Consider the following 15,893-nt stretch of genomic DNA (forward strand, 5'->3'; position numbering starts at 1 on the left):
TTTGTAATGAATATTTTGTAAATAAAGGTACATTTATCTATAATTTCCCATTTTCCCTATGTATGGCAACTTTGGGGACACCCTGTATTTTTTATAAATAGTTTTATTATTCTGCTTGCTAACTGTTGTAGAAGAAGAAGATTATTTTTATTGAGAAAAACATCAAAGTTTCAATTTGTTCATGAAATTAAGAACTAATTGGGTGTGCACATATGTATATGTGTGTATCTGAGAGATTGATGTTTAGACAGGAGCTTTTGAATTGAAGTAGTTATGATAGCACTGTATTACCACACATTTTAAACCAACACATAAGGAATTATAATACAACTTGATGAGATTATTTTTAGATTAAATTTTTCAGTTTAGAATTTGTTTGAATCAAAAGAATACAGATTTTCTGGTACTCATAGAAAACAGTTATACAAATGTCAAGAAATAAGTATATCATCTTCCTGTTATTCAATTAAAAAATAAAATGAACTATTTTGAATGATGGAATTAACACTTCAAGATTATATAAGATCACAAAAATAAATTTCTCTTTATATTTCAGCATATTTTCTTAGGCAGTGAATGACCATTTCAGGGCAACATTAGCCAAGGAATTAAAAGGTACCTCAAAAATTTGTATTTGTGGTGATTTGATTTTGTAGATCAATAAATTAACAGATAAAGGATGGATTATTCAAGCCCAGTGGCTCCCTCTTCCACATGGCCTAGTATTCATATGGGTATAATTAGGTACTAGACATTAACCCAAACAACTACATATATGACGTCTTCAAAAATGTAGAAGTCGTTGTATCTGTGAACAAACTATTTTCCTCTTAGTCTGTAACATAAAGTGCTTTATTTTAAAAAGAAAACTGGAGTTTGGACTATGTATTTAGTTTTTCTTCTACTTGTCTATTGATTCAGATTTTAAAGGATCAGAATTTGCCACTCAGTACCCAAGGAGATTGACTGCATAACAAGTATGTAAAGGGAATAAAAGTAATATCTTTACCAGACTCGCATTTTATAACTAAAATGAAAGGCCAAATACTTTTTATGTGGCAAATTCACATTATATTTATTGCTTCACCTACCACAATATTTGGCTTTGAATGAAAGTGTCTTTTTGTTTCTGATAATTTAAAAAAGAAAGCAAAATTTTATGTGCCATGAATGCAATTTTGAAGACAGAAAGAAATTTATGGAATAATTCTCCCTTTTATTTCTAGTAGTCAGAATGCCCAGGGGTAAACACATTAACAAACCTGAGCCTGATTTTGCTATTAAAGTAGGTAGGGTAAAGATTTTCTAAATGTGTGTATTTTTTTTTCCCACCCTGGGGAAATAATTCATTCTAACAATCCAGGGAAGAAGATTGTGGAGACATTTTTTTCTTCAATAAAGGAAATGAAGCAAAATTAATTTTTTTACTTTATATTAATAGACTCAACAAATAAATACAATTAAAAAAGAAATATTTCCCCTAAAATTTTTCTGCCTTTTTGCAACAGGATCCATGAAATATTTCCTTCTCTCGCAGTCTTCTTACTCCTTTATTCTATTGCCATAAAAAAAAGCGATACCAATAGATACGTTTTGGTAATACTTCCAGGAACATAATCATCCCTGCTTTTCCTTATGCAGTCGGAACCCTTCATGTTCATTTTCTTTCTAAAGCGGCCTTTGACATATATAGAAACCTGGGTAAGGAGATTTAAAACATATCTATACCCACTGAGAATCTTCTTTCTATTAGGTATCTTGGGCAAGTTCCTCAACCACACTGAGTGAACTGTTGAGATAAAATATCACATTAAATAAGGAAATGTTTATGAGAGTACATTTATAGCAGCAAAGATTATCCAAGTATTAGTATATTATTTTTTATTCTTATTTCTTTTGAACATTTGGAACAAGTTACGTGAGATCTTCATAACATTTAATTTTATTCTATAAAAATTACATTTTCTTAAATTGTTTACTGCTTTCCAGTGATTGATTCTAAAGAGTAGAATAAAGTTTCAGTTTAACTTGATGTTAACTGCCTTATTTTTACTATGTAGAGAGCAGCACAGTTTCTAGGAAAACTACAATTTATAAATACTAGATTTAATCATATGAAATTGTTGATATTTGACCCATTTTAACCTGAAAACAGTAATTTCCTATGATTCAACCTCAGGTGCTATAAGATGAAATGATTTCAGTCTTTGAAGATGCAGAATTTTTCATAACAATCTTCTCCCTGTGTAAATGCTCTACTTAACAAGATTAGTAAATATTTGGTTCATTATAAGTAATATATTAAGCAACCTTGAGAGACTTTTGGAAAATGATCTAATTTATTTAGCCAAAAAATGTTCCAATCTCTTTAAAATACTTTTCAGTGACTTCTATAAAATTTTATTTTTTTTGACTTCTTAAAATTCAATTATCCATAAATTGTGAAACACATAAATATATTGCGTTTTGAACACTAAACAAAATGAAAAACGAAAAGCTCTGAAATTGTTGAAAAATCCTGTTAATGCATTTTTCCTTCCAAGCTATTTGTTACCTGTGTGAGGATTCTATTGAATTGAAGATAACGGTATGAAATATTTTTATTTTGAAATACAATTTCATATTTCCTTAAATGTCAGAATGTATGTATAATTGGCAAGTCAGTCATGTTATATAAATAGCTTTATTTTCTACACAGCGAATGTAATTTAATTTGTTAAGCACTAAATCAAATTTAAGACCTCTTTTAACAATACAGTTAGTCATATTTTTGTGCAAATTCCTTTTAATTTCATCAGAGTGTTTTTTTTTTGAGACAAGTGCTTGCCCTTTTGGCGGGGCTAGAGTGTAGAATGCATAGCTCACTGCAACCTCAAACTCCTGTGTTCAAGCAAACCTCCTGCCTCAGCCTCCCAAAGTAGCTGTACTATAGATGCATGCCACCATGCCCTGCCATTTTTTCTATTTTTTGTAGAGACTAGGTCTTGGCTCTTGCTCAGGCTAGTCTTGAACTCCTGACCTCAAGCAATCCTCCTGCTTTGGCCTCCCAAAGTACTAGGATTACAGGTGTGAGCTACTGCACCCGGCCAATTTTTGTGTTTTCTTAGAGAAATTAAATAGATTTTTGTTTTGAACTGGTCTAAGAACCTAAGTATAGATGAAAAATTTTTGTGAAAAAAATTTATGCACCTAGTAGATGTTTGACAGTTCTTTCAAATGAAAGGGATTAATCTCCTTAGCAGGAATTCACCTACTCTCCATCTTATTAATGGAGAACATAGGACACACTGAAGAATATTCTCTGCCGGTAACACATAGGCTAGAGGATGTCTACCATTAATGTGTTCATAAAGAAAGTCATACCCACATAACCACTAGAAGGGTTGATAGTTTGGGAAGGTAGGTAAGAGTGTATTTAAGTTAATGCTCCCCATTTATTCTCCCAATTCCAATCCAAGAGCTTTCCTCCTCTACCTTCTAAAGTATGATGACTTCAAACTCTTTGAAGGAAAGCACTCCTCACCTGACCCAGCTTTCTTAGGAGACTTGTGTACAGTGATTGAGGTTGGGTAGGAGAGTACACGATAAGCATACTGTTCAGTGTTATCTCAATTCTGTATCAGGAACCATTCAATTCTCCGTAAGCAATAAAAAATAAAAATAAGTGGCATGAGCACACATACTGTTAAATTCAATGTTCCTTTCCTAAGTCCCACTACTGAATGAATATAGAAATGTTAACTCTCAAGGTTTAGACATTGGTAAGAACTGAGGCTATAAAAACAAAACAAATTTTTTAAATCCTGTAGTAATAGTCCCTGATGAAAAGAAAATTTGAAATTGTATTCATTATAGTTTATGCTAGTTATTCAATATATAATATGTACATTATATGATACATTAACTAATAATTATTAAATTTCATCAGGTTCATCAAACAGCTTTAAACACGAGATGAATCTGCCATATCTTTAGTCTTGCTTTCCTTCCTCTCTCTTCTCTTTTTCTTTCTCTCTCTCTCTCTTTTTTTTTTTTTTTTTTTGATAATTGCCATTAACAAGGAGCATTTTGAATTAAATACCACAAATGTTTTTTGTAACAAAATATTCCTAGGGAAAATGTTTTTATAGTTACAAGTGTGATGCCAGGAACATTTCTGCTGCTGCAGTTGGTTTTGAGATACCCCTCATTTTACTCCTGAGAAGTGAGGAGGGATAAACAAACTGGCTGCTCTGGGTAGCTCTGCACATTTCCTAGGAGGAGGACTCTAAGCAGGCTGGATGAAAGTGTCTCGAAATATTTAGGTGGATTTGAAATAAGCAGCTGATGCCATCTGTTAAAAAAGCATTTTTGAAACTAGCCAGATTCCTGCCCAGGGCTGTTTGTTTCCTTCCCTAAGTCCCCATAATGGACCTTTATGCTTCATTTTCTCTTTGAACCTCGTCTTGGTTCTGGCCAGTGTTTCTCTTCCTCTAGCTGACTGCTGCATAAATTCACAGTCTCAGTGATTTCCTCCATTTCCCAGTCCTTGAAGCATTCCCAGACTATTGAGATTTTTAAAGTCTTTCAATGCTAACACCAAAAGAAAAATAAAGCAAAGCAAAGCTCCATCCTGTGCCACCATGGGAACTGAACTCTCCTATACTGGCATTTAATCCCCAAAATGAAGGATGAAGTCTTGAGAAGTAATGTGAAGGGCTAAAGGGAAGTGGATAGAAGTTAGCAAGCTCAGTGTATGGAAGAAGGAAATAGGATCTTATTCTTCATTTCTCCTTCTGCTGGCTGTTACCACCGCCAGTTTTGCTGCTACGTACCATACTTACAAGGCTTGGGTCTGGTGCAGAAGCCACTTGCAGCAATGGCAGTTTTGTTGGAGGAGCAGGGGAATCAAAGAAAAGGAAGGGAGCCAGTCACAGGGTACTGGCAGAGAAAGAAGGAAACTGTAACCCAAAAAGAGAAAGAATGCCCAGATGGTGATAGGCAGCTTCCTTTTGCCAGTTTTTAATGGAGGCTGTAGCACTTAAATTGACCACTCTCTATACATTTAGATGAAGATTGCTAAACTTAAACACTGATTATATAGAAAGGAGTTATTTGTGATATTTTATTCCAGATTTTATTTTTTTTTACTCATCATGATTAAGGTTTTTTAAATTTTATTTATATTAAAACAGGGCATTTGTTTTCTTACTCACTTCTCTTTTCCTAGAACCATGTGGTTAGGATTATGTGCAAAGCACACTGGCATGATAAACTAGTGTCCTCGCATTTTTACAAGCTGGGAGCCAAAGAAAAAATTTTTGTGGAAATGCTCTTGCAGTAAGTTAAAAACAGTCAGCTGTTCCCTTCATGTCAGTCCACAGCCATCATTCATAACATAATTGATATTCTGGTGCTTAGTTCCCTTCTTTGCGAGGAAAGCATGTCTTATGTAAAAGAAAAATAGAATTTAAAATATCTTTTTCACAGCTTTGCATTCATTATTTTTACATTCAAAAGAAAATAAGAATGTGATCTCGTTAGGTGGTGGAATGGTCATCACAGTAAAGTTGGTTATTAAGAGACCTTCTTCATATACTCTGCAAGGACTAGGTCAGCAAATTAAGATGCCAGGGTTTTCTGCAAACCAAGAGATTTTTCCTAGTTTGACAATATCCACAGGTAAGGCCAGCTGGACTTCTTTCTACTTTACACTAAACAAAAATACCCTGCTTTACTATTACACTGTGACATGCCAAAATTTAGCACCTCTCTTTGTTGCTGCACAAAACCAAAATAGCATTTGTTTTTATAAGAATCTACAAAGACAATGAAGAAGTTGATGTGATAAGATAAAATATTCTTTTTTAACTCAATATTTATTGTTTAGTTCAAAAACAAAATAGAACAGAAGGAGAAAAGGAAAAATATGTGGAGCGTGATTGTAAATGCTAGAACTATCACCAGTTATAATCACGTCCAAATTCTGAAATAATGTAGGGAGTATTTTTAGGTTAACAAGTTTTAAATCATCTAAAGCCAGCAAATGGGTACCAAAATGGATAGAATACAATGAAATGGGAAAGAGAATTCTTTTTTATCCTGAGATTGAATCTGAAAATGTATGGAAACTCAGAGGAAGTCTGTTCCAAGCCAGTTTTCTTCATCATCATCATCATCATCATCATCATCTTTGTGTGTGTGTGTATGTTTTAGTTTCTTTATTTCAAAATATTTACAGGGTTACAAATTTGAGGGGTACATGGATTGCTTTTACAATGCTTGAGTCAGGGCTGTAAGTGTGCCCATCACCCAAACAGTGTTCATTATACCTGTTAGGTAGGTTTTCACCCATCCCCTTCTCCCCATACCTCCTGCTTGATTTCCACTGAGTTTTACTTCCATCTGCGAACATGTGCTCATCGGTTAGTTCCAATTTAATGATGAGTACGTGTAGTGGTTGTTTTTCCATTCCTTAGATACTTCGCTTAGGATAATGGTCTCCAGTTCCATCCAAATTGTTGCAAAAGGTATTAATTCATACCTTTTTGTGGCTGAGTAGTATTCCATAGTATACATAACAACACATTTTGTTAATCCACTTATGAATTGGTGGGCAGTTTGGTGGATTCAACAACTTTGCGATTGTGAATTGTGCTGCAATAAACATTGGAATGCAAGTATCTTTTTAAGAAAATGACTTCTTTTCCCTTGGGTAAATACCCAGTAGTGAGATTGCTGGGTCGAATGGTAGGTCTACTTTTAGTTCTTTGAAGCATCTCCATACTGTTTCGCGTAGAGGTTGTACTACTTTGCAGTCCCCCAACAGTGTGTAAGCATTCCATTCTCTCTGCATCCACACCAGCATCTATTGTTTTTGGACTTTTTTTTAATAAAAGCCATTCTGTATGGGGTAAGGTGATATCTAATTAGAGTTCTAATTTGCATTTCCCTGAAGATTAGTGATGTTGAGCATTTTTACATATGTTTATTGGCCATTTGTCTATCTTCTTTTGAAAAGCTTCATTCATGTCTTTTGCCCACTTTTCAATAGGGTTCTTTGCTTTTTCTTGTTGATTTGCTTGAGTTCTTTGTAGATTCTGGTTTTACCCTTTATTGGACATACATCTTGGGAATATTTTCTCCTATCTAAAGGTTGTTTATTTGCTGTGTTGATTATTTCTTAGCTGTGCGGAAATTTATGACAAAAATTAATAAATGGGAATTCATCATCTTTTTAAAACAATAGGAGTTAATATATTACCCTTTCTTTTACTCTAGTACTTTGATTTTTTAAAACTTAGATTTTCTGAGACAGACCATTTTTCTGAACTTGGTGAAGTCAGAATTTGTTTATTCATTGAGCATGACTTGGATTTGTATGCAGAAGTCTTATTAGTTAAGCTTGTTCTCTTTATGAATAAGACCTCAGAAAAATGCTGGATGGTGGGGCAGGACCAATGGCACCCGCTATGGGCCTATGCCTTAGTTAACAGTGAAAGGAAAACTCACTCTTAGGGGACTAAATCAATGGATGACCTTGACCTTATTTGCACAACTTCCTTTCCTAATACCCTACTTAGCACTTTTCTAAAATGGATGTCAAGCCTGGGCCTGTTTTATTTTGTTGGGTTTGTTTTTCTTTTCTTTTTTTCTATTAGTCATGTTTGCAGCACTTTACTAAAAACCTGTACTAAGACACCGCTACTTAAAACTGTATTTGCCAATATTTTGTTTATAGAAATTACATAATACTGTAGAAACTGACAGACTGTCTTGACACTTGACTATCCTCTAAATTCCCTGATTTTATTACACTACATATTAAATAATCTTATTAAAAAGTAAGCATCTTAACCAGGAAATAGAATTTCAAAGAACATTTAATATAAAACTAAAATGTACCTTAAACATTAAAATAATTTTGCCTTTATATGATTTCCAATATAAAGCAATAAAACAAAAACTTTGATATTTGTGTTCATGTCATGTCAGTGTCATGATTGAAAAGTAAAAATTTCAGTCTTTATTTAATAGATTGGAAAACAAACAAACAAAAAATCTGGAAGCGAGTATCACACACCAGATATTTGAATCATTTTTTGTTGTTTATTTTTAGAATAAATTCTGGCAAAACAAGTATTGGATAAAGATGTTATTGCCTACATTTATCCATGAGCTATTTTCTATTATATGCTAATATCAGTTCAGTTAATGTGCCTGTGTTGATATTGCAGTTTCCAGCTAATATATTTTAAGCAAAATTGATGATTTTTAATTCAATAATAACTTTATTTATTTTAAAAAAGTACATGTTGCACCTATGGAAATGGTTCATTTATGGTTGGTTTTGCTCTCAAATTTTTATACTTGCTGTTGTTTTGTTCTCCATAAACACTTTTGATCAAATGACCCCTTAATAAAGTATAGTTAATTAAACAAAATATAAGGATGAGACTAGTGTGTTGATATGGATATAATTTACTACTGAAAAATTTTGAGAAGTACTGAAACCTTGCTCTTGCCCTAGTCCCCTAAGACAGCTTTCCCTTCCACTTCTTACCTGGCTGTCAGGCCCTGTGTCTCAAATAGCACCTTGAATTGTCCATTAGATACTAATAATAGCTTAACCCTCACACACTTATATTGATTATCTATAGGAAATACAAACAAAATCTGCTTGTATATATGTCTTTTTTTGTTGTTGTTGTTGTTGTTTTTTTTTTGAGACAGAGTCTCACTGTGTTGCCTGGGCTAGAGTGCCATGGCATCATCCTAGCTTACAGCAACCTCAAACTCCTGGGCTCAAGCGATCCTCCTGCCTCAGCCTCCCAAGTAGCTGGGACTACAGGCATGCACCACCATGCCCGGCTAATTTTTTCTATATATTTTTAGTTATCTGATTAATTTCTTTCTATTTTTAGTAGAGACGGAGTCTTGCTCTTGCTCAGGCTGGTCTCGAACTCCTGAGCTCAAACAATCCGCCCGCCTCGGTCTCCCAAAGTGCTAGGATTACAGGCATGAGCCACCACGCCCGGCCTATATGTCTTTATGCATGCACACATATATGTCCACACATGGAAATATGATTAGCTGAATATATGAAAATGTATAAATATTTTATAGATATAGGAAAATAAAAGAGAAGTTTTGCTAAATGTTTACGTTTAGCAAACCTTAGCAAATTACGTTAGCAAATCTCAACAAAATTCGTATTCACATCCTAAACAGAAGTACAAAGTGATTAAATCACAATGAACTTTGCCTAATATGCAGCTCCCAAAAGAACCTCTCTTCCAATGATCAGCGTTTCTACTTAACATTTCTAAAAGTTAGCATTTCAATAAATTACCATAAACTATCATCATTTGCAATAAAATATGAATGTGCTATAAATAAAGCAAATAAATTGCAGATTTTAGTTGCATAAATTTACATTGTATTTCTTTAAGGAAAGCAATTAAGGTATTAGAAATACTAAAGGCAGTCATGACAAATCGATAATATATTTGGTAGAACTAGGGTATCTTTAGGTGAAATTTCATGGCTATTTCCAATAGACTTTTTAAAAATCTAAGTTCACATCAGTATATAGAAATAGAACCTTTTATAATTGTTAAAAAGAAAACAAATAAGTTTTTTTAAAATAATTGCTTAGGAAGACCATACCAGCAACATGTAATAGCAATGTTCATTTTATAGAGGGCAATGAAAGATTTTTAAAAACTCTTTGCTCAGAACATGGCAGTATTACTGAGTTTGTCTCACATCCTATAAATGCTTCCAGTGGGAGGGAACCTGCTCCCCTGTGATTTTGTTTTCCCCTTTGAATGATAGTGATGGAGCACTTGCATGATGTGTTTGGTGCCTTGCATGAGGAAGACATGCAAAGGCAAGGTCCAGTCTGCATGCTGCTTAATGAATGTTTTTCCTTTTCTCTCCCTCCTTGTCATGTGCTTTCAGAAGACAACAATGTGGAAGGTGGGTGCTTTCTACCTTATTTTCCAACTCTCATTTGCCTTTTATTTCTTAGTATTAATAGAGTACATCTCGAATTTAGACGGTAAGTTTTAACTTCTTTCTGACCATTTGTTAATTTCTGGATTGTGTATCACTTTTCATATAGAACACATGTACACTCTCTACCCCATTAGCCCCAAGTATATGAAACTCCCATCTTAACTTCAACCCTTGAGGAATTTCTTTAAAAAGAAAACAAAGAAGATTTTTAAAATAACTGCCATAGAAAGACCATGCTAGCAACATGTAATGGCAATGTTTGCTTTATAGAGGACAATGAAAGATTTTTGAAAACTCTTTGCTCAGGACATGGCAATATTACTAAGTTTGTCTCACATCCTATAAATGCTTCCGATGGGAGGAAACTTGCTGCCCTGTGATTTTACATCCCATATGAACCTTAAAATACTTATTGGAGTGTTCTGTATGGAAAAATGATACAGTGCTGCTTTTTTTATTTTAAAAGAGAAAGTATTTCTTTGCAGTTTTAGAACACAGTGCATGATCCTTTCTTCATTTTTTCTGTATCAAAATGATTTCTTTTCTGTTGGAAATGTTTAGCATTATATCATTTCAAGCCCATTGGTTTGTTTCAAATGATTTGGTTCATAAGAAGAAAGCAATAAAATACTGACTATAAGTAAGAGACATAAATTTAGATTAAAAAATATGCCACTGGCCAGTGGAAATGAAGGCTTACAGCACTCCGATGTGATTATTGGTAAGTATATTTGTAATATTCTGTGTCTGCTAAATAAAACTGTGAAATGTTATTTAAGTTTTTCTAAAATTATCTCTGTCAAGGATTTTTGAGAAACTTGTACATTTTTCTGTGGACTCCAATAAACTAAAACATTTCAACATTATTATTTTTAAAGAACTTAAATGTCTTTATACTGCCAGACAAATCTTTAGAGGATAAACATGCAACAAAACAAAACTAGATATTGCAAAAGAATAACAAAAGGGAAGATTTTATCAATTTATATAACCACAGCATTAACAGTTCTTATACAATTTACTAATATTTGTATCAGAAGAAAGCATTTAGCATACTTTATTTTGCAACTGTATTTTGAAATGCAGTCATTCTGTAGAACTGTGTACAGAATGAAGGATTTTCTAGAAAAAGACACCCCACCAAGGTTACAGATAAATAGTCATTAAGGTTACCAAAACTTTGTGTCACAAAACAAGAACACTTCATGGTAGTACAAAGTTAATAAGTAGTTAATAAACTACTTATTAACTACGTATTTGTGATTCTTTCACAGGCTATATTATAATTGCTTAGCTAGTGAACATTTGTTTCATTATTTAAATAAAACATTAAAATTTCAATGGAAATCACAAATTACTGTTTTTCCAAGTGTTGTCTCCATGTATGGCTTCTGTTTTTCTATACTATAATTTTAATTGCATGTGAGTATATGCTTGATAAAGATGATATTACCATGCAGGTCTGATATCTTTCAGAATCAGTCTCATTTATATTGTGCATGTTAATAGAGCTTGAAAGTTATTTTTAAAAGGTATCTTTTCAACTTCTTTTGCATTTCCTTAACCATTCTGTAAAATGTTTCATGTTTTTTGTTCTTTTTTCTGACAATCCAATTGCATTCCAAGGGGCTTTAAAATTAGCCTAATTAGCATGAATGCCTCTCTCTTCTCACACACACTCATCTCATACAGTTTTCATAAGATTTTCAGATAGGCCCATAAACTATTATAATAAAGTGTATTCAATCATAATCTCAACATTCATATTTATAATGTGACTTTGACAGTATAGCTGTACTCCTTTAGAGATAGGAAGTCTAGCAGGAGGAATGTGAATATTTGTGGGATTTATTAATTTCTATCCATATTGATGCTGTGTCAAAACCATTAGAAGTACCAAATATATTTTCTAAAAGTTAGATCTTATCAGAGATAATTTCCTGATTTAGTCTACAAAAAAGTTATAGACTGTTATCTGGTAATATGTATAGTAGTTTTAAAAATGAAATTAAATGAAAAAAATGTAACCTGGACAAATAAGCCGCTATTCTTCAGCATAAGAAACATCATGAATCATCAACAGATAATAAACCTTTTAATTTGCCTATGTGGATTTTTTTTGTTAAAATCGCTCAGAAAAGGGAAGCTACATTACGGAAACATCAAACTACTATGTTAAATAATTTTTGTATTATATTGTGATTACATGATGATTTCTAATTATATCTGCCCTACAGGGATATTTGAATATCCTTGAAATTTTAAGGAAACAGCACAGATGATTTCAACACTGATGCAACCAATACATAATGTCATGTAGCATAAATAAAATCTCAAATATATCTGGAATAGCACTGGTAATTGAAAATACAAATTTACTAAAATTTATATATATACTATATTGCTATAATATTTTCCTGAACTCTTGAAATATGTAATACATGGACTGAGAATTAGCTTTATTGCTGATTTGGAATAAAGAACTAGGAATTACGCTTTTTAGTAATAAGTAGTTTCTTGGACAGTGAAAGAATTTTTAAAAGAACATTAGCAGTATTCTTTACAAAAGTAGTGATCTTCAATTTGAAGTTAATTATCAATCAGGAGATGATAAATAATTTAAACAAAGGGAATTCAATATTCTTTTAGAAAAATTTCTCAATGAAATTGTATCTGTAATATTTTTCTTAAATAAATACACTTATAGTTCAGCATTTACGTAATGCTTATGTAAAATGCGAAATAATTTTGTTTTCCTAGGAAAATTATTTGAGCCTATTTAAAGCTGATCCATTGTTTCTTAAAAATATTATTCTATAGTAAATTCTAAATTTACAACTGCGTGTCTAATGATCTTTTTTGTATTTCAACAAGTCTAGTTGTTACATTTGTCAGATAAGGAGACATTTCTGCATTATCATTTCAGTGTGACTAGGATGTTTTTTTTTTTCTTTCCATTGAATTATGAAAATGCTCATTTTTTGATGAGGGGAAAAAGATCAGACCCAGCCCATGTTTCAGATATTCCTTTGGGTTTTAAACAATGTAATATTATCATTGAAGAATGACTAGCCCTTTCTGGGCATGTTCAAAACAGTCTTATCAAAGGGCACGAAGGGCAGATGTAATATTTAAGGGATTGGTTGGAGATTAAGTCATGCTCTTATGCTCTTGATTGTTCCAACTGATACGTAGAGGAAATACACAGTGCAGCATATGCCATTGTTTAAATTGCAGTTCTATAACTCTTTGCCCCAAAGCATTCCAACCAGGAGTTGAGTGAATGCTTTTTGATTTGCCTCTGTGATACAGACATGTCTCATAGGAAACAAGATGTCTGTCACTGAACATTTTTGTCACCGTGACAACCCTGCCTTCCCATGCTCCCTTGTTTATTGCTGACTGTGCTCTTGTTTCCCTTCAAGGTCTGGCGCACCTGATGATGGGCGACCAAGGTATGGGCTCTGTTCCTTTTCCACTCTGCTTTCAGTGTTTTCTCGTTCTGTAGCTGCTTTCAAACCATCACTGCAAAGGATGGGCAAATGCTTGCAAACTATCTGGCTGCAAATTAAATACATAACTTTTGTTCACATTTTTCATGTGTTTTTCTCCCTTTTATTTGTTGGTTTGATTTTGGTTTGCTCCTGTGACATTTATTTTTCTTCATTCCTTGCACTATAATATCTGCAAATAAATGAGACATAAGATTGTGATTGAAAAATTTGATACATTTATCAGCATATGCAGTTAAGGGTGGTTATAGTAAAGAAAAACCGACACCCATTGGAAGTTGATATCTGAAAGAAGACGATCAATTTAACTTACTGTACCAAAAAGTGTCCATTTTTCATCCATGCATGGCAGTTTGGGAACATACCAACATCTTTGGCTTCTGGCTTCTAGAATGCTGAGTGTAGTGTTCCATGGAATCAGTATTTTTTCTACCTACATTCATTGTGTATCTCTATTTTGTATAATCTTTTAAAGTGAGCATGGACCTTCCAATTTCTTGCATGTACTTGCCTTAAAAAAGGGCACAATTTCCAACATGAACTGATTACATCTCAATTTGTCTTCAAAACCTTATTTATACTTTCTTGTCTTATTTAATTTTCAGAGAGTAGTGCATTTACATGTATTCATAATTCTTATTGTTGTTTTTCTCCTCTTTATCCTCTTTGTCTGGAAACCCTTTCTTCATGGACCCATTTCATCAAATCCATAGGTAAAAGTAAAGGTATTACATTATTTTATTTCTTCTTAATATCATCTATATGAATTATAGTGTGTCAAAGTTATGAAAATGTATTTAGATCTTTTGGCATTGGTTTTGGGCACTGGGAGGTAGGTATATATGTTAATGAATATTTTATGATTTTAAGGTAAGAAAAATTTATCAAAATGTTTTTCACCCCACTTTTTTGCCCTTTATATGATTTTTTTGTGTTAGCTACTTACATAATTAGTATATTTAGAAATTAGCTATAGATTTTGGTATCATTATTTGCTGTGTTTTTTAGTGGTAGCTAAATGCTTATAGCAACCATGAATAAGTCATCCACAAACATTTAACTCTGGAGTACACCTGCCCCAGCCATTCTGTATTGAGACGTAAGTCTAAGCATGTGCAGCACTGAAATGGTACTGTGTGGGCTCATCACCTTGTCGTCTGCTAGCTGTCATATGTACACATTAACTCCATGGTAACCTAAAAAGGCAGTATTGTGAAAGGGAAAACAGCCGAGCAAGACAAATCCATTCTTTCTTTATGCATACTAACTTTGTTTTAAGAACATTATCAACTAGCTATGCATTCCCTCATCACTTGGTAAGTCAGGCATGTGTACTCTTCAATGGTGTTGGTACAAAATTCAGAAGCATGTTCAATTTGTTGTTTAAAACCATCCACATTGTGTTTAGTGTTGTCATTAAAAGGAAGTAGATGATATGCAGCAGTGACAAATGTATAGAATAGTCTTTAAATTAATCATTTTAACTGTGTATCAGTGAATATGGCTTTGGTTTCTATCTTTTTAAAAATTGTTATTTTAAATGCAGGAACGTGTCTTACTCTTTCTTACGCTCTCAATGTTATCAGGTGAATTGGGACAAAAGCTCACAGTTAACACCTTTACATTGTGTCATCTAGCAGGGAAACTTTCTGCTTGAAAAAGCACCTGAACGTGAGCCAGGAAATAAGTTAGAAATGGTATCAAAGTTTCAAATGTATAAAACAGAGCTTTAGAAACAAATGCTATTTGGATACTTTGAGCGAATAACATATGCTACCACAGTTTTTGTTTTGGTCAACCATTTTCAATAAAATAATTTAATTTCATTTTAAGCCTCTAGCAATTGTAGAAATGACAATATGTATCAATTATTTGAGCGATTTTGTGTTCCGTTTGGAGTGCCTTCTAAACGTTTTTACTTGAGGCCAAATTCCTATCCACTGCCCTCCCTTAAGTGAGCATTTCCCATCATGATCTTTAATACATGGACTTAGTGCTCAGGATCACATGGAGGAAACTATATTTGTATTCTGTATTACTAGCTGAGTAAAGTATATATGTATGTTTGTATATGTGCATGTATATATCTGTATGAATGCATGTATATGCACATTTCTAAGTAGACATACTCAGATTTGTTATTTGGTGAAAAAGTAACTCAAAATAATTTTCAAATTACACAACCATTTGATTCTACATACGGAATAGTTCATGTTTCTACTAAGCTGATACTTGTTTTGGTATGATTAATGTTAAGTGTCACTTTACTTCATTCAGTTTTACTACATCAGCCTAAAATATTTGTTTTCTTTTGGCATGTGTGTCAAACATATTTTTACTCCACCAGTTTTCATCAGATTTTGATCCTCAATCAGCACAAAG

At 33.0% G+C, this 15,893-nt stretch overlaps 1 protein-coding gene across 1 annotated transcript in view; it reads left to right on the forward strand.

Annotated features, from left to right (window-relative positions):
* The window catches only part of NRXN1 (neurexin 1), a 1,407,118-nt gene that overhangs the window by 94,235 nt on the left and 1,296,990 nt on the right, over nt 1–15,893 (forward strand). The window contains 3 exon segments of the mRNA XM_012638853.1: nt 9,943–9,960; nt 13,425–13,454; nt 14,225–14,236. Coding sequence (XP_012494307.1) covers nt 9,943–9,960; nt 13,425–13,454; nt 14,225–14,236 — 60 coding nt within the window.

Source organism: Propithecus coquereli, unplaced genomic scaffold (assembly GCF_000956105.1).
Source record: "Propithecus coquereli isolate 6110/MARCELLA unplaced genomic scaffold, Pcoq_1.0 Scaffold136, whole genome shotgun sequence".
NCBI classification, from domain to species: Eukaryota; Metazoa; Chordata; class Mammalia; order Primates; family Indriidae; genus Propithecus; species Propithecus coquereli.